At 43.3% G+C, this 19,280-nt stretch overlaps 2 protein-coding genes across 6 annotated transcripts in view; both read right to left on the reverse strand.

Moving 5' to 3' along the window:
- The window catches only part of LOC112141417 (sialoadhesin), a 30,426-nt gene extending 20,575 nt beyond the window's left edge, over positions 1 to 9,851 (reverse strand). For 2 of the 5 annotated variants that reach the window (XM_036211009.1, XM_024264546.2), the window contains exons 1-2: positions 9,712 to 9,851; positions 9,565 to 9,600 (exon numbers count right to left, since the gene is read on the reverse strand). In XM_036211009.1, coding sequence (XP_036066902.1) covers positions 9,565 to 9,600; positions 9,712 to 9,742 — 67 coding nt within the window. In that variant the 5' untranslated portion in view covers positions 9,743 to 9,851. Of the gene's footprint in view, positions 1 to 8,466; positions 8,592 to 8,660; positions 8,817 to 8,891; positions 9,138 to 9,211; positions 9,476 to 9,564; positions 9,601 to 9,711 lie in introns of those variants that run through there. The other 3 variants (XM_024264545.2, XM_036211008.1, XM_036211010.1) reach the window with 3 other exon arrangements.
- A 6,776-nt stretch (positions 9,852 to 16,627) lies between these two features.
- LOC112141422 (Fc receptor-like protein 1) lies at positions 16,628 to 17,963 on the reverse strand. Its single transcript, XM_036211007.1, has 6 exons — positions 17,877 to 17,963; positions 17,730 to 17,765; positions 17,380 to 17,640; positions 17,060 to 17,305; positions 16,823 to 16,984; positions 16,628 to 16,753 (listed from the first exon to the last, which is right to left on the reverse strand). Exons 1-6 carry the CDS (start codon positions 17,905 to 17,907, stop codon positions 16,641 to 16,643), a joined length of 849 nt encoding a protein of 282 aa, XP_036066900.1. The 5' UTR covers positions 17,908 to 17,963; the 3' UTR covers positions 16,628 to 16,640.
- Positions 17,964 to 19,280: the final 1,317 nt, after the last annotated feature.

A 19,280-nucleotide genomic window follows, 5' to 3' on the forward strand; every position in this document is an offset into this window, starting at 1 on the left:
GTCCAAGTCGAGTCTAAAGTCGTCAAATTCATGACTCGAGTCTGACTCGAGTCCAAGTCATGTGACTCGAGTCCCCACCTCTGATTTTGGGCTATATAAATAAAATTGAATTGAATTGAATTGAATCCTAACCTTAACCCTTTGCTCTGGGTCAGTGTGACTAAGAAAAAAGTTTAGCACTGGCTGCAGGTTTTTTGAAAATTACATGTGAATAGACACTTACTTATTGGAAATGGGATGGAATTATATATATATATATATATTCTCTTTTAATCTATTTTAAGTTGTTGAAGCTGAATTCGCAGAAATGACAAGTTTGGAAACCAAATTGAAGTAAAATGTTTTTTTAGCAAAGTACATTCCCCTGCCTTGCTGCTCTGGGGCCGTGGATGGTGGTCTTACTGTGCCCTCCGTCCCGTCTGTAGGACCACCTGGACACCAGCTGACCAGGCTGCACTGTTCTCAGTCGGCTCTGACTGCGTCATGCCGCTCCAGGTGGGGACTGGCCCATATACAACGGGTAAAAGAGGTCCGTGGAGATGTCTGCTACCCACCAACCCATCTTGAATTACTGATCGTGGTTCATGCTGCCATCTTGGTTCTGTCTGTAAACAAACAGAGTCTTAAGCAGTGAGCCCTGGTACAGATAGACTCCACAATTCATGTTCATAAGTTCATAAGTACCTGGATTATACTTAGAATTATACTAAGAGTCAAAATATATTTAGCCTTTATGTTATGTTTTGTTAGTGTTCACCTTTCTTTTCTCCTCTGTGCAGGCTGACTGTGGCTCCTCCCAGCTGATCCCCTCCCTCTCCTGATCTCTGTGGAGGAGTGCACAGCTGTCTGCACTTAGTTGATTTAGCTGGCTCCCTATTTAAGTTGAGGTCCTCCTGTGTTCAGTGTTGGTTCGTTTTGTATGCTCTCCCTGTAGTTTTTCCTCAGCTCTTCGCTTAAATAGTTTTGCACCTCTTCCTTTGAGGTTGTTTTTTGTTATTAAATCATAAGATTCTTGAATTGCTTCCGAGCCTCCTTCCCTGCATCTGGGTCCCCTTCGACCAGCCCGTGACACTTTACTTACACTTTTGATCTAGATATACTTCAGTGTAACCATTTACTGCCTTTGTTTTTGACAAGAGCTATATCATTTTTAACGTATACGGATTTCTTCAAGAAGAAGCTTTCTAGCAAGAAGTCAGCTTTGGTGTGAATAACTTTGGTTTAAGAGACCCTGATCTTTCTAGTGTATAACATTATTAATCCACACAGAAACAGAAACATTTTTGTGGAATTTATTTTGAATGCTGACAATAGTCATTAAACAGACCTAATTCATAATAACATTTATAATGAATCGTAATTACATCCTTTAAAAGCATCTTTATCAGTAAAACACTTAGGGGAGGATGGGGGTACACTTCTGAAATACTACAGTCATTGACAGGTATTTTAGTCCTCTTCATAAGATTTTAGCAAAGGTGTAATGTACAGTTTGTCACCTGTTTCAGTGAAAATACGCTTCACTCACATATCAGGCCAAATTACGCTCAAATTTCCAGTCTTTTTAACCTCAAAAATGAAAGTACTCTTTACATTTATTTGTGAATCTTCACATAAAGGGCTGGTAGATTTAAACAGTTCCTCAATCAAAACACAGCAAACTTTGATACATGCACAATATCCAGAGGCTTGATGTGCACACATTGGCTTAAAGGCAGCTAAACCCAACTGACCATCTTTCTAATATACATCTTTCTATAGCTCCTGAGCCTTTGTTTAGTTTGTCCTTGGTCTGTCTGGGAAAAAGAACTCAACCAAAATATATCTGTAGTACCTGAAGCAGTTACTCAGTTTTCTACATGATTTACTAATAGCAAGTCAATGGGAAAGTTGGTATTTTTCTGTAGTGGGGAGTAACCAAAACCCTTAACACTTCCATTGAATATGTCACACTTCTCTGTTTTGGGGGGCACTGACATGAAGTTCTTCAACAAATGACTGAATTTTTGTATTTCCAGGAGTGATGGTGTGTTTGGCCTTTTCTGATAATTCTTTCCACAACAGAAGCAATCTTGCTATCTGTGACAGAACATTCTGTGTTCCATGAAAAAACTAGAGTAGAGTAGAGACTTGAAGTAGGCCATAAAGCCCCCAGTATCGAACACTTTGTGTGATTTGTATCAGCAAGTACATGTTGACAGTAGACAGTTGCAGAGTGACTCCAAACATAGGCTCATCCACTGATCCTGTCATCGCGTGACTATAAATTATGATTGGTAATATTTTGAATGTGTATCTTTTTCTCACTTTAATAAGTTTTGTTTGGAAATAGACAATGTGGTGTTAAAAAATGAATTGCCTGAATAATCTAATTTGTTACTATCCTTAAACACTGTCAGGAGTCAGAGTTCTGTCTTCCCCTCTGGTCACTGGCGGGAACCGTCTCCAGAGTACTGAACATACTACATCTCCCAACAACCCCAGCGCACACTCCCTAGATGCCACTCAGCTGACTCCAATCTGACAATCACCCACAGGACACTTAAGCACTGCTCAGAGCCTTGCTTTGTGCTAAGTATTGTTTGTGCCTCTCTGCCTGCATTACTGAGCATTTCTAGCTAGAAACTACATTAGATTTACTATAAAGTATTCTGCCAGAAACTTTAAGTAAACTTGAAGTTTTTTTGTCATTGAGCTAACAGTATGACAGAACGATTATTTTAAGTAAATTTCTAGGTATACTTTCATAAACTTAAAGTGGCCCAATTTTGTCCTAAGAAGTAGACTTGTTAGAAAACTGCCAGTAAACTGTTTTAGTGTACTTGTTAAAATATGCTTTTCTATACTTAAGTAAACTTTGAAACTTGTACTAGAGGTATCCTTATTCTTGGTAAGGGGTTGCAGTGCAGGTTGGTCGTGGGTGGCTTTCGCTCATCTTTTGGGGTGGTTGCAGGGGGCTGAGGACTCCCTGACGGTGGCGGGCCTTTCATTCGGGCCCTGACGGGGGTCTCAGGTGCTCGAGCATCAGATCTGGAACTGGGACGCCTGGGGTAGGGGGGGTGTCCTCTGCCTGGCTGGGGAGCTCGCTGTACTCAGCCACGTACCCGAGGGTCTCCAGGCCGTGACCTCCGGCTTCGTCCCCATGGTGGGGATCTAATGCGCTCCTGGGCCTCTGCACAGTATGCTGGAGGCAGAGCAGAGAGCAGATGAACTGATGGTCATCTACAGAATGTTTCTTACCGTTAAAGTGACCTGAATTATTCAAAGGATCTGGACTAGAACAAATGATAACAAGCATGAAACAGACGTCATTATGATGCTCTTTGAGACTCATTGTTGAGGGCTGAGAGGAACAGAAGGTTCCAGAGAAAGCCTGTCATGTTGAGGAGAAAACCTGTAGTTATCACGAAGCTCTCCTGGTTGTAACAAAGTTGAGTTGACTTTTTTTTTTGCTTCATTTTCATATTTTCTCTAAACAAAAGAACCTTTGAACATCTGTCAGAGTTCTTCCAGATGTTTCTGGAAGTTCTCAACAAGAAACTTCTGCTGCTTCTGAGCTTTGGACTCTGAAATGTTCTAGAGTTTGAACTGCAGAGAAACTCAAGTTGAGGGATAGAAGAGAACTCCAGACCTTCACACTGCAGGCTTTAGTTTGCTGTGATTCTCTTTGCTTTAGAATCTGGTAGGAATATCAATTTAAAGCTCCTGCTGGTTGAATAAATAAGTGAAATGTTGGATGAGACCTATTATCCTCCTGAGGGTGGACTGAAGAGCCAAAAGAACAAAAGGAGTGATAACCAGCACAAGAGCATCTTGCCAGCCTCCATCTTCTTCTCCTGCAGAGACAGAGATGATGATGAAGATCAGAATGTTCTCCTCTTCCTCATCAGCTGCTTCCTGCAGAGTCTCATCAACAACATCTTCAGAAAACACGTCTGATCTGAGACCTTTCACTCTGACATACATTCACTCTCAATGCTCACCTGGAGGAATCATGGTTATCATCATATCCAGATGTCTCAGTGGAGGATACTCTTGGAAGCAGTTCAGAAGCATAGAACAAGCTTCCTCCATCCACTTACAAATCTCCAGAAACACTCGAAGCTTCAGATCCATTTGGTGGGACCAGTGCTTTCCCTAAATGATATGTTCTGGGTTCCTCGGTTCTTAGCGATCAAACAAGTTCTTCAGATCTGCAGGAGTTTAAGAGCAGCACTGAGATTAAGAGAACTGAGAGGAAGAGAAACACATGCTGATGGGAGCAGGGAGTCACACAAAGCTGCTGGAGAGATCTGATTCCATTATTTATACTGAAGAAAGTCGTCTTTATGGAGCAAACTGCAGCGTTCTGGACAAAAAGATCTGCTCTGTTGTAGTTTCCAATTAAAATGGAAGTTTTTAACCCTTCCGCTCTCTTTGGGTCCAGATGACTCCGCCCACATATCGATGTGTGATTCCTTCCATGACAAATGTGGACAAAGATGGACAGGATTTTATGTCTGCCATGAACATTAGTGAAACTCAAAAATCAATGATAAAAGAAAGTTCAGCGTACTGTCTTGTGGGGTCCAGATGACCCCACTTCTAATGTAAACAAGGAGAGTGGAAGGGTTAGAAAAGCTACAAGACCCAGCACTCCAACTAAAATAGCATTTTTAGCAAGTTCTGGTGATGCAGTAAATCAAGATCAAAATTACATTTCTGAGTATTTCTATATTCAAATTGTTGTGAATTAGGAGCAGAACAAAAATGCGGTTTGGAAAAGAGTGTCTTTGTGACGCTGGGCAGGGTCTCAAACTCCCTGCTCTGCTCCATTCTGATAATCCTCTTGCAGACAAATAGATCCTCGTCTGAGCTGGAATCTGGATCAGAACTGTACAACTGGATTTTGCCATCGGGCAGAATTATTCCATGCCAACAGTCCCATCCACAACTCGGAGGGGAATTTTTACAGAACTCCTGCCACTCTGCAGAAACTATGTCCTAGCTTTTGACTAAAAACAGCAGAATCATACTTAGAAGTCCACTGGGACCCCTTCTAAAATAGATCAATAGATGATCGTAGTTTGACTTTGGGGGCTGTTTTTGTACACATTACACACCTGTCACAGTTTCCCTACAAACATGACCAACCTCCCACCATCATGTTGAAATGGCAATAAATAACATCAAAAAACAAAAACAAAAGAAAATTTGAACAGTATTTGTGTGAATGTACTCACAACTTGATGGAAAATATCGGTTTGTGTGTAGATGAACGAACAGTGCAGCTGAAAAACAACACAAGAAGACGACGAGCTTCTGACTTTCAAATACATGTCCAGCAATAACTTCTGACACTGCCCTCTACTGGCTACACACAGCAATATTAGAGGTTGGAGTACATTAACTGATACAGAGTGAGAAAACAACTGAAATACTTTTGAACTACAAGACTAGTACCTTATAATATTTTCAAACTGAACACAGTTGCTGTTATTGAATTCCCGGGTCAGTCCAGAGACTAAATCTTCAGATTCCAGAACCACCTGATCCGACTCCTGTGGATGTGGAGGAGCAGCGGATCTACTCCGAGCTCCTCAGCTTCTCTAAGGGAGAACCTCTGATAGTACATCGAGAGATTTGGTTTCCATCCAAGGCCACACTAATCTCCTGCTTATCTCAGCCTCTGATCTTCACCCATTCACGGACAAGACCCCGAGATTCTTCATCTCCTCCATTTAGGGCAGGAGGACTCCACCCAGAGCAGACAAACTTCCTTTCTACCTGTAGAGGGGTTGGACTGAGAGGAGGAGGAGCACTGAGAGGAGGAGCACTGAGAGGAGGAGCACTGAGAGGAGGAGGAGCTCTGAGAGGAGGAGCTCTTATAGGAGGAGGAGCTCTGAGAGGAGGAGGAGCTCTGAGAGGAGGAGCTCTGAGATGAGGAGCTCTGAGATCAAGTATTTTCAATGAGTATAATGCACATTTACTCACTCTTTCATGGAAATGATGTGTTTCATGCAGCAGCAGAGTCAAAAACTGAACCAGACGACAAGCGTGTGCTTTTCAAATACATGTCCAGCAATAACTTCTGACACTGCCCTCTACTGGCTACACACAGCAATATTTGAGGTTGGAATACATCAACTGATACAGAGTGAGAAAACAACTGAAATACTTTTGAACTAACAGACTTGTACCTTATAATATTTCAAAACTGTTAGCTTTTATTGAATTCCCGGGTCAGTCCAGAGAGTAAATCTTCACTCCGCCATTTCCATGACATCGATGTTCTAATGGAGCTCAAATCATGTTCTCAATCACATTCTTGTCTTTCTGTTTACAAAATAAAGTTCAACTCACCAACACAAACAAAAACCTGGTTGAAAACAGCAGAGAAAAGCCGGCAGAAATTGCTCAGTTGCGACGACGTTGCTCCGTCTCTGTCAGATCCCAGAGTGTCGACGTGGAAGTGGCGGAAAGAAGGTTCTGGAGGGTTTCTTCTTCTGGGTTTGTTGCTGAATCAACTGGTAGATCTTCAGCGCCCCCGGCTGGAATGGAGGACGGACCCCGATGTTTGTTACCTTTGACGGTCCTCAGACAGTTTTGTCTTCAATCAGATCAAAGATCAAATCTGGTTGAGATTTTCATGCTTTGGAAGACTAAACTTGAAATGAGGGCAAAGAGTCTGCAGAAGTTCACGAGGAGGAAGAAACACTCTGGAACCAAAACAAGGTTCAACATGTTATTACAAAACAACTTTATGTAACACAAACTGAGGGAAAATCCACATTAATATCTAGAAGATTCCATCACTTCTTCTGCTTCCTGGACTCCAGGAATAAACAATTTTTCGATGTTTCAAAGGCCAAACACGTGTCGTAAAGGTCCCAAAAACTGATGAAACATAGAACCACAAACCTCAGTTGAAATTATGTTTTATTATCTGGAATTATCTTTTACTTACAATAAACTTTCTGAGAAATAATACATTCTAAGAGAGAAGGAAAACTGTGACTTGATGGATGTAGTTAGTATATTTGTGAATTACCATATTTTCTAGAGTAAAAGTCAGTGGAGCCAAATAAAGCATAATCACTTCAGAGTATAAGTCCGACTGTAAAGTGAAATGCTTCTGAATAACTCAGCCAAGCCAGATGTAATCCACACAAACTGCGTTCACGTGTCAGAAGTGTCTGCTGTCTCTTTTGAAACGCCTCGGATTCGCTGCTCAATGCTTGTTCTAAACTGTGTTCATAAACTAGTCGCTCCCGCCTCCTGTGGGAGGAGCTACAGTCAAGTTTTTAGCCTAATGGCTCCATGAAAGCGTTGAGTGTGTATCCATCTATAATGCATGTGAACCCGGATGACATTTCAAGATCAGGTTTATTTTTATTCTCAAAGGTTCCACTAAAGCGTCGGTGATCACGTCTCCGTGTCTGGATTCATGAGATCATTCAGTCTTTTTCATCTTACTGTCTGAATCAGCTGTACATCCATCTCACTGTGACCCAGTTTGTTGACCCGCTGACCCGCATTAGTCCAAGGAGAAAAAAAAACAACCAAAAATGATAATGTCTCAAGGAAAATTGAAAACAAAAATCGAGGAGAACGATCAGTTTGGTTTGGAGGACTCTTCTTATTCTGTGTTGCTGTCATTAGCCAGTCCTAATACACACAGCTACAGCGCCCTCTAGTGGTTGTTAGTGGGGAAAGTTCATGTCCAACTTTGATCAGGTTGTTAGAGAAAAGATCAACGACTCGTTTGATGTCGATCGTATGAATTTGAGGAACATGCTCTGAAGATTTTGTGACATCCATCAAACCAGAAGTTGTTTTTACACATGAGAAAACATGAAGATTGAGTGACAATAACATGAAAAAGGTCAATTAGGACCCAACAACCCCATACTGAGCAGTAGGAGACATTCACACCTCCATATGCTGGTTTAGGTGAATCCTGCTTGATTGATTTTCAACTTGACTCACAGGGAATTCATGAAACTGAACTTCTAAAGATTTAAATCCCAGATGAATAAAAGAATGAATAATTGATGAAATGGTGACTAATAATCTGTTTCTGTTTATGCATCTCTTCTCTTAGTTTACATTGAACACACTTCCTATCAGATGAATGTAGTTCTGGTCCTGGTCTTCATGTTTTTCATACTGAAGCTCTATTACAGCAGTTCCAGGAGGATGAGTGTTAAGAAGACTCACCACTAGATACTCTGAAAAAACTCAGAAGCTCCTTTAAAATAATTTACATTCAGACTAATGAAGCGATTCGGATGTTTAACAAAACTTTTACCATCACACAACATTAAGTCCAGATTCCTCGACTCAATTTCAAGACTTCATCACCTGAATGAATGAGAACCTTCATAGAAACTCTTTATATTGTTCATGTTTTTTATATTAAACATGAATGGAGTTTAAGATATCAAAACATTTTATTAAAAATATTTCAAGATTCTGACACAAAGAGAGACTCTCAGTTCAGAATTGATGCTCTGTGGTTCCAGATGTGATGATGTCATCATAGTCATCAGCCAATCCCTGCTCAGCATGTGAGTGCTGAGTCATCACCATGGAGACAGACGGGTCACTTCCTACAGACAGAACAGTTTAGACAGAAACTGAAGATGATTGATCAAATGTGATTGATTGATTTCTGTTACCTGAGGCTCTTTGTGGACATAAAGACACCAGAAGGAGAGTGGAGATGATGAACGGACTGATCACCACCAGGTGGAGACACACTCTCAACACAAGAGGAAGAGGAGCTGAGGCAGGGGGCGGGGCTTCTGTGGTGGGCGGGGCTTCTGTGGGTCTCTCTGCAGAGAGAATCCCACCTGGTCAGGTGACTGCATGGAGGAAATCCATGGTGAGATGACAGTGAAGCTCCTCACCTGAGACAGAGATCCAGCTGGATGGAGACTCTCCATGATCCCTGATGTGACACTTGTAGAGACCTTCATCAGACCTGGAAACATGCTGGAGGGTCATGTGACCTGTAGGCTCAGTCCTGATGAGGGAGCCATCTTTATAGAAAGCAGCTGAGGGGTTGGAGGGAGGGGTCTTTGATTGACAGCTCAGAGTGAGGTCATGACCCTCCATCACAGGGAGGACAGGACTCTGCAGGATCACTGATCCACCTCAACACAGAGACAAAGCATTTCATCCATCTGCACACAGCTGCAGCAACACTAACTCCACAGTCTGATCTTACCAGAGACACTGATGTTAACCACCATGCTGCTGGCTCCTCCCCCTCTGGACTCACACCAGTAAACACCACTTTCTTCTTCATACATGTAGCCAATCTCACAGGACAAACCATCTCCTGATCCCCATGTAGATCCACACTGAGTCCTGGTTTCTCCTGTGGTGTTCCTCCTCAGAGTCCATCCTGCAGAGCTGTCGTCCTCACAGTTCAGAATCACTGATTCTCCTTCAAAGAACTGAGATCTGCTGGGACTCACAGTCACACCAACTACAACAACAAAGTAAAGACACACAGAGTGTTGCTGCTTTCTTGGACACAAACACAGAGAGTCCGACTGACTGAGGAAGTGGACTAACTTTGGTTTGTTGTGCAGCACAGCAGGGAGCTCAGAGCTGCAGAGAAATGACACTCAGCTTAGTTGGAGCTTTGATGAACGCTCTGCTGTGGGAAGCAGCATCTGTCAACGTTTACACACCAACACACATCCAGCAGACGGGACTCACCCAGCAGCATCTGGACAGATGTTCCCTCCATTCTTCAGACCAACAGCAGTTTGACAGACAGAAACATCAATCCGCTTCTTCTTTTAGGATGATTGTCTGTGTGACTGTTCACTTTTCTCTGCAGCATCAACCAGGAAACTCTCAGACAGGAAGAGACCAGACCAACCACAAACACGGTGGTCGCAGGAGAAAAAAAACATCAGTCCTCTGTCTTTGCTTTTGTCACTTCCCCTTCTTTACTGTATTTAAAAATATCACCATGACCTCTTTAGCTGTTTTTATAGAGCACAGTTGGTAATCTGTGGTTTTTTATCAGAAAGTTATCATCTTTTTGTCAGATCTCTAGCTTGTTCTTTGATATCTTGATCCTAATCCTGATCTTTATCTTGACTCTAATTGACCTCTCCTTCCAGTTCTCTTGTTTTTATTGGATCCTGAAAGTCCATTTTTCACAGTCCTTGTTGTGTTCTCTGTAGTCTTGTTCTAGTAAAAAATCCACTGATGCAAAAATATCAGTTACTGTTAATTTATATCTTTAATACCAGTTGATCGTGGTTCCAACCCCACAGTCTACCTTAGTATTATTCTGACCATGTCCATCCCTTTATGACCACAGAGTTCCATCTTCTGATGCTACTTCCAGCAGGATAAGACTCCATGTCATAAAGCTGGAATCATCTCAGACTGGTTTCTAGAACAATGAGGTCACTGGACTCTAGTGACCTCCACAGTCACCAGAACCCAATAGAACCTTCAGGATGTGGTGGAACGGGAGATCAGCATCATGGATGTTCAGCCAACAAATCTACAGCAACTCCTGATCTCTGAGTCTTGACCCAAAGAATGAAGTCCTCGATACAAGCGGCCAACGTGAGCTTCCTCTGCCGGGTGGCTGGGCGCTTCCTCAGAGATATGGTGAGAAGCGTGGTCACCCTGTAGACATGCTGCTACTCCACATCCAGAGGAGGATGAGGTAGCTCAGGCATCTGGTCCAGATGCTCCTGGAGGCCTCCCTGTGTAAGTGATCCAGCCATATCTCACAGCACAGAGACCCCGGGGAAGACTGAAGACACTCTTAGAGACTATATATCTTGCCTGGCCTCAGAACGCTTCAGAAGAGCTGTAGGGAAGTAGGCGGGGAGAGGGAATTCTGTTATCTTTGGTTAGACTGCTGGAGACATGACCATGTACCGGCTGAGTGGAAGAAAATGAGAAGATAGATGAAAAGATAAATGGATTCATGGATGGACAGACAACAAGGATGTCTTTAGACTGTGAAATGGTTGAGATGGTAAAGACATAGTTAGGCTTTCATCACCATTAAATTGGCATGGCAGGACCACGTTATCTCCTGGATGAAGTGAATACCTGCATACAGGAACACGTCCACCGTCTCCACTGGAGACCTGCTAATGGTGGTTGGTCGGGATAATCGGTACTGCTTCCTACTGAAGTCCACAATTAAAAGTGTCATGAATCAGTCCCCTGTCTCTCCACCAGAGGGAGCCATCTCCACAGTATTGACAGCCTCCTGGGCCTCATCTTAACTCCATTTCCCATCAGCCTCTGCCTGCAGTTCCCAGACCCCACCAGCTGTTTCTCATCCAACCAATCAACTCCAAACAGATAAACAGATAAACAGATTCCAGACTATGTTACTCTGAAGTTTTGTTTTCTCCTGCAGTTCTTACCGTTCTCTCCTGCAGTCATGTTCCTGTCTTAAACCTTCCTCGACTCCAGTCAGTCTTTGACCACAGATCTACCTCAGCCAATGACAACTCCTCGCCGTGCCTGACCTCTGCCAAGCCCACCAGGAATTCTCCAAAGTTCATAAATAAAAACACTCTTCAAGGATCCATCTGCCTCTGACTCGTTGTTACACCATGGTTTAGCTGATGTTCACTTTGTAGTTGTGATGGGAGTTCCAGCTCTTTTGAGAGAGCCGGCTCTTTCGGGTCAAAAAACAACTATTTAGAATTCAAAACAGCTGTTCTGCTATCAAATGTTTAATCTTTTTTGTAAACAAATTTACATTGAAAGCACTAAAAAGTTCTGTAACCACGACCCAAAATACAAATTAAAGTGTACAAAACCAATAAATAAAGACTTCACAATAACGTTAAGAAAGACAAACGAGTCTCAGCTTTGAGGATGAAATCTGGTTCTTCTGTCAGTGATGATCTGCTCTGTGTTACAGAAGATTCTGCAGGTTGGTAGTTCAGGTATATAGAATTATTTCCTGTACATTCTCTTCCTTCATACTATCAACAAAAGTAAAAAGGTTCCAGTTTTTTCTCCTTTACTAATCATCTCATCTTCTCCAACACGCTCAGCTTTTTGTCTCGTTCTCTCAGTTTCTTTTCATCTCTGTTAAACATTTTTCTACCGTGAGGTTCAATTAAATATTTATCCTCTGTGTGGATATCAGGTCACTGACAGTCCTCCGATCAACTGTTTAGTAACTAACATAAATTGCATGATCCTCGGGCTGTCCCGCCCCCCCCTGCCACCGTTGCCCCCCCCAGTGGCGACCGCCTCACCATTTGAGAAACACTGCCCTAATGTTTAGTTGTTTGTCTCGTGACCACTGGCTCTTTTCTCTTTCCCTCCATGTGTGCTACTGTTGCTGCGAGTATAACTACCGCTCCTCCTCCTCTGCTCAGGTGAACACACGGAACAAACACATATTGACCAATCGCGTGGGACATAAAGAGAAACATAAGTGAGTGAGATGAGGTGAGAGACAGAAAAAACTCAGCTCCCAGTAAGGAGCCGGCTCTCGTCATTCACTTCTAAGAGACGTTTCATTCGTGACCGACCCATCACTACTTGGTATCAACTCACCACGTTTTTAGTCTTCTGTGGATAAGTCGTTTCCTAGTTGTTCCAGTCGAGTCCTTACACAACATTGATAGCAGCATATTTGATGATAGTGGTGGGGTTTGTCACAGAATCACAAGTGTACAGTAACACATATGGGGCTCAGAACCAAACCTTGAGAAACTCCAGTAATGACGGGGATGGAAGATGAGATGTGTTTGTCCATCCATACAGTCTATGGTCTACCAGTAAGGAAGTTAGACATCCACTGGTGTTTGGCAGCAACGTAATTTCTCTGGGAGCAAAAAACAATAAAAAAGTTCCAACCATGGCTTGATGTCCGAAGATGTTTCGATGGTAGTTTCCTGCACCGTGTCCTCCGTTGGTTTGCTAAAACTCTTGTGACCATTTTCTCCAGCATGTTGATATTGCAGAAGTTGTCCTGAAACATGTCCCAGTCTGAATCCTCTATCATCAAAATGACTTAAGACAGCCAACCTCAGAGGTACCATCTCAGTTCTGACACTTCTCTAATAATCTCTCATGTGAAGGCAAAGTTATTTTCTCCTGCGACCACCGTGTTTGTGGTTGGTCTGGTCTCTTCCTGTCTGAGAGTTTCCTGGTTGATGCTGCAGAGAAAAGTGAACAGTCACACAGACAATCATCCTAAAAGAAGAAGCGGATTGATGTTTCTGTCTGTCAAACTGCTGTTGGTCTGAAGAATGGAGGGAACATCTGTCCAGATGCTGCTGGGTGAGTCCCGTCTGCTGGATGTGTGTTGGTGTGTAAACGTTGACAGATGCTGCTTCCCACAGCAGAGCGTTCATCAAAGCTCCAACTAAGCTGAGTGTCATTTCTCTGCAGCTCTGAGCTCCCTGCTGTGCTGCACAACAAACCAAAGTTAGTCCACTTCCTCAGTCAGTCGGACTCTCTGTGTTTGTGTCCAAGAAAGCAGCAACACTCTGTGTGTCTTTACTTTGTTGTTGTAGTTGGTGTGACTGTGAGTCCCAGCAGATCTCAGTTCTTTAAAGGAGAATCAGTGATTCTGAACTGTGAGGACGACAGCTCTGCAGGATGGACTCTGAGGAGGAACACCAGCAGAGGAACCAGGACTCAGTGTGGATCTGAGTGGGGATCAGGAGATGGTTTGTCCTGTGAGATTGATTATCTCGCTCCATCAGACAGTGGTGTATACTGGTGTGAGTCCAGAGGGGGAGGAGCCAGCAGCATGGTGGTTAACATCAGTGTCTCTGGTAAGATCAGACTGTGGAGTTAGTGTTGCTGCAGCTGTGTGCAGATGGATGAAATGCTTTGTCTCTGTGTTGAGGTGGACCAGTGATCCTGCAGTCCTGTCCTCCCTGTGATGGAGGGTCATGACCTCACTCTGAGCTGTCAATCAAAGACCCCTCCCTCCAACCCCTCAGCTGCTTTCTATAAAGATGGCTCCCTCATCAGGACTGAGCCTACAGGTCACATGACCCTCCAGCATGTTTCCAGGTCTGATGAAGGTCTCTACAAGTGTCACATCAGGGATCATGGAGAGTCTCCATCCAGCTGGATCTCTGTCTCAGGTGAGGAGCTTCACTGTCATCTCACCATGGATTTCCTCCATGCACTCACCTGACCAGGTGGGATTCTCTCTGCAGAGAGACCCACAGAAGCCCCACCCACCACAGAAGCCCCGCCCCCTGCCTCAGGTCCCTCTCCTCTTGTGTTGAGAGTGTGTCTCCACCTGGTGGTGATCAGTCCGTTCATCATCTCCACTCTCCTTCTGGTGTCTTTATGTCCACAAAGAGCCTCAGGTAACAGAAATCAATCAATCACATTTGATCAATCATCTTCAGTTTCTGTCTAAACTGTTCTGTCTGCAGGAAGTGACCCGTCTGTCTCCATGGTGATGACCCAGCACTCACATGCTGAGCAGGGATTGGCTGATGACTATGATGACATCATCACATCTGGAACCACAGAGCATCAATTCTGAACTGACATTTTCTGTTACCTATTGTTAAAAAAAGCCTAACTGAATGTAAATATGAACATTTGTCAATTGACAGAATGTTCAATAAAGTTTATAAAAAATATTGAGCTGTGAGTCACTTTTGGGTTCAGAAACTTTAAACTTTGTGTATTTAAATAAAATAGTTTGATTTGACCTTTTTGTGTTTAATACAATAAATCCAAGTTTCAAAATAATAAAGCATCAGTATTCACCATTAAATTATGTGATGTAATCTATAAATATTACGATTTAAAAGTTTGGGGTCACTGGAGCGGCTGTGGTGCAAGCAGATTGGCTGGTTAGGTATCTGCAGCATCACATTTGTCGGGTTGATTAAGCGCTAAAAACGGTAAAAAAATAAAGAAAATTGATTTGAAACTCGACAGTCTGTTGTTGTCCATAGAAACTAAAGCTATTTTATAAGAGAACTTACCAAGAAACTGAGGATTTCCTCAAACGGTGTCTACTGCTCTCTTTAGAGAACAGCACAAACAGGCTCTAACCAGAGTAGAAAAAGAAGTAGGAGGCCCCACACAAAACTGATAAATACATTAGAGTCTCAAGTTTGAGAAATAGACACCTCACAGGTCCTTATTCATTCAATACTCCCCACTAGACACCAGTGTCAACATCTACAGGGAAGACTTCAGGATTCTGCCCTTGAGGGCGGAGTGGCAAAAATTAAGTAATCTTTGAGACGAGCCAATAACAGACAAAGATTGATGTAAGGAGAAGAAAATATATTGGACAGGAATTTTAAGAAAAGTGTTTGGGATGGATGAATCAATCAAAGTTTGAGGTGTTTGGATCACACAGAGGAACATTGATGAGATGCAGAACAACTGAAGAGATGCTGGAACAGTGTCTGATATCGTCTGTCAAGAAAGGTGGTGGTAATATGATGGTCTGGGGTTGCTTTGGTGCTGGGAGGGTGGGGGATTTGTCATGCCATACCCTGTGATAGGAGCCAGTTCCATCCCAAACCAGGACGATGACCCAAAGCACACCTCCAACCTGTCCAAGAACCATTAGAGAAGAAGCAGCAGCTGGTGTTCTGTCTGTAACAGAGAGGCCAGCACAGTCACCAGATCTAAACCCCATTGAGCTGCAGTAGGAGCAGCTTGACCACATTGTACAATAGACGGGTCACTCCAACTTGTGGGAGGGGCTTCTAGAAGTCTGGGGTAAAATTTCTCCAGATTACCTCAACAGCTGGATGGCCAAATGTCTGCAATGCTTGATATGGAGGATTCTTTGACAATAGCAAAGTTTGAATGTAAATTACAAAACACAAAAATATGTTGATGATCCCAAACTCTTAAACAATCGTGTTGTCCTGTAGTATAGGTCTAGTCAACCAAGAAGTTCTGGATCCAGGCTCAACAGCAATAATCCTGGTCCTCACACAGCTGAAAATAACATTTACTGTTGGTAGGACTGACTCATGTTCTTCTTGCAGTAACATTAAAGATATAAATACATCAAGATCTGCATTGAAGAAGGAAGGCTCTCTGCAAAGACAATGAAGGTCTCACTTGTCTTGTGTCTTTCTTCTGCATCCAAGCTTACATCATTCCTCACATCTGTAGAAGACCAAACTGGTACTTTGTTTCCCTCTATTGTTCCAAAGAGAAAACTGATCTTAAGATTTTTCCGTAGAATGATGTCCCTGATGCTGAATTTGTTTGAGGTAATGTGAGAACAGAATGGTCTCATGTTATGGTAACAGAGAATAACTTTAGAGGTTTATCAGGTCAACCTCTGACAAGTGACCTTTGACCCTAAGGAGACCAGTCAGGTCCAAATAAGGACATAATGGTCGTAGTGCAATGGTTTCAATGGGTTTGTTTCCAGCACAAGGACAGACTGAAACCAACACTTGTATTCTTGGATCTCTACTTATTGAAGTGTGAATGAATGAGCAGAAAAATGTGCTTTGGAAATAATTCACAAAAATGTATTAATAAAATTTCTGACTAAAATGAAAAATTTGAGGTAAAAATTTGACAAAGCATTTTATTCAAACAAGCATTTTGTAAAATTATGAACCAAATTACAGAAAAAAAATAATTATAAACAAGGATGAAGTTTCAGAAAAAATGTCAATTCAGAATTGATGCTCTGTGGTTCCACATGTGATGATGTCATCATAGTCATCAGCCAATCCCTGCTCAGCATGTGAGTGCTGGGTCATCACCATGGAGACAGACGGGTCACTTCCTGCAGACAGAACAGTTTAGACAGAAACTGAAGATGATTGATCAAATGTGATTGATTGATTTCTGTTACCTGAGGCTCTTTGTGGACATAAAGACACCAGAAGGAGAGTGGAGATGATGAACGGACTGATCACCACCAGGTGGAGACACACTCTCAACACAAGAGGAGGAGGAGCTGAGGCAGGGGGCGGGGCTTCTGTGGTGGACGGGGCTTCTGTGGTACTCGGTCTCTCTGCAGAGAGAATCCCACCTGGTCAGGTGACTGCATGGAGGAAATCCATGGTGAGATGACAGTGAAGCTCCTCACCTGAGACAGAGATCCAGCTGGATGGAGACTCTCCATGATCCCTGATGTGACACTTGTAGAGACCTTCATCAGACCTGGAAACATGCTGGAGGGTCATGTGACCTGTAGGCTCAGTCCTGATGAGGGAGCCATCTTTATAGAAAGCAGCTGAGGGGTTGGAGGGAGGGGTCTTTGATTGACAGCTCAGAGTGAGGTCATGACCCTCCATCACAGGGAGGACAGGACTCTGCAGGATCACTGATCCACCTCAACACAGAGACAAAGCATTTCATCCATCTGCACACAGCTGCAGCAACACTAACTCCACAGTCTGATCTTACCAGAGACACTGATGTTAACCACCATGCTGCTGGCTCCTCCCCCTCTGGACTCACACCAGTACACGCCACTGTCTGCTGGGTACACATATCTGATGGTGCAGGAGGAGCCAGAAGATTCCCCCCACTCCTCACACTGAGTCCTGGTTTCTCCTGAGATGTTCCTCCTCAGAGTCCATCCTGCAGAGCTGTCGTCCTCACAGTTCAGAGTTACTGACTTTCCTTCGAAGAACTGAGATCTGCTGGGACTCACAGTCACACCAACTACAACAACAAAGTAAAGACACACAGAGTGTTGCTGCTTTCTTGGACACAAACACAGAGAGTCCGACTGACTGAGGAAGTGGACTAACTTTGGTTTGTTGTGCAGCACAGCAGGGAGCTCAGAGCTGCAGAGAAATGACACTCAGCTTAGTTGGAGCTTTGATGAACGCTCTGCTGTGGGAAGCAGCATCTGTCAACGTTTACACACCAACACACATCCAGCAGACGGGACTCACCCAGCAGCATCTGGACAGATGTTCCCTCCATTCTTCAGACCAACAGCAGTTTGACAGACAGAAACATCAATCCGCTTCTTCTTTTAGGATGATTTTCTGTGTGACTGTTCACTTTTCTCTGCAGCATCAACCAGGAAACTCTCAGACAGGAAGAGACCAGACCAACCACAAACACGGTGGTCGCAGGAGAAAATAACTTTGTCTTCACATGAGAGATTATTAGAGAAGTGTCAGAACTGCGATGGCTGTCAGTCATCTTGATCATAGAAACTTCAGTTGTGACATGTTTCAGGACAATTCTGTCCAAGTCAGCATGCTGCAGGAATTGGTCGTGAGAGTTTTAGCAAACCAAGGGATGATACGGTGCCAAAAACCTCCATCTCCATGGATCTTATTTTTGGCTTCAATATGAATTAAGACCAGTAATCTTAACAAACCCCCGTTAGCAGGACCCCACTGGAAATGGTGAAATAATTTCAGGTATCTAGGTATTCACTTCATGCAGACTTAACCTGGTCCTGCCACATCAATTTAAAGGGTGAAGAAAGCTCAACAGTTTCTTTAACACATTAACAGGTTCAGGACTTTGGCAGGACTGACCAACCCTTGTCCTCAAGAGCCTCAACCCTTCCTGTTTTCCAGCTCTCCATGGACTGCTTGATGCTGTCAAACTTAATCAGGTGTGTTCAGCTAATCAGGATGTGGAATTACTTGAGTCGGTTATCAGCAGCAAGCTGGTCAGGGAGAGCTGGAAAACAGGCAGGGTTGAAGCTCTTGACGACCAGGGTTGGCCAGTCCTGGACTATGGACTTCCTTGTTGTCCATCCATCAAACCATTCTCTTCCTCTAAACCAGGGCAGTCTAACCAAAGATCCCCAGAGTTCCCTCTCCCTGTCCACCTCATATTGCTCTTCTGGGGAGGCCCAAGATATTCCTAGGTCATTGAATAGATATAGTCTCTCCAGCGTGTCCTGGGCTTTCCCCGAGTTTCCACACAGTAAGAGATGCCGGTAACACCTCCTTAGGGGGGTGTCTAGGAACCATCCGGACCAGATGCCCAAACCACCTCTAATGTTTCATCTGAATATAGAGGAGCAGCTGCTCTACTTCGAGATATCTCACTCTAAGGAAGTGCCCACTGTACAGAAGAATCTCGTTTTAGGATTTTGTTCTTTGCATGTTGACTAAATACTCATGACCATAGGTGAGTAAAGACACCAAGATTAACTAGTAAAGAGACAGTTTCACTTCTAACTCAGCTGTCTGATCACCACAATAGACTAGCACAATGACTTATTTCCGTGGAGGCCTCTCCAACCACCTTTGGATCTCAAACTCCAATTCTTCCACATTTGTTAACAAGATTTCAAGATAATTGAAACTCTTACACCTGAGGCAGGATCT

This window comes from Oryzias melastigma, unplaced genomic scaffold, assembly GCF_002922805.2.
Source record: "Oryzias melastigma strain HK-1 unplaced genomic scaffold, ASM292280v2 sc00367, whole genome shotgun sequence".
NCBI lineage: Eukaryota > Metazoa > Chordata > Actinopteri > Beloniformes > Adrianichthyidae > Oryzias > Oryzias melastigma.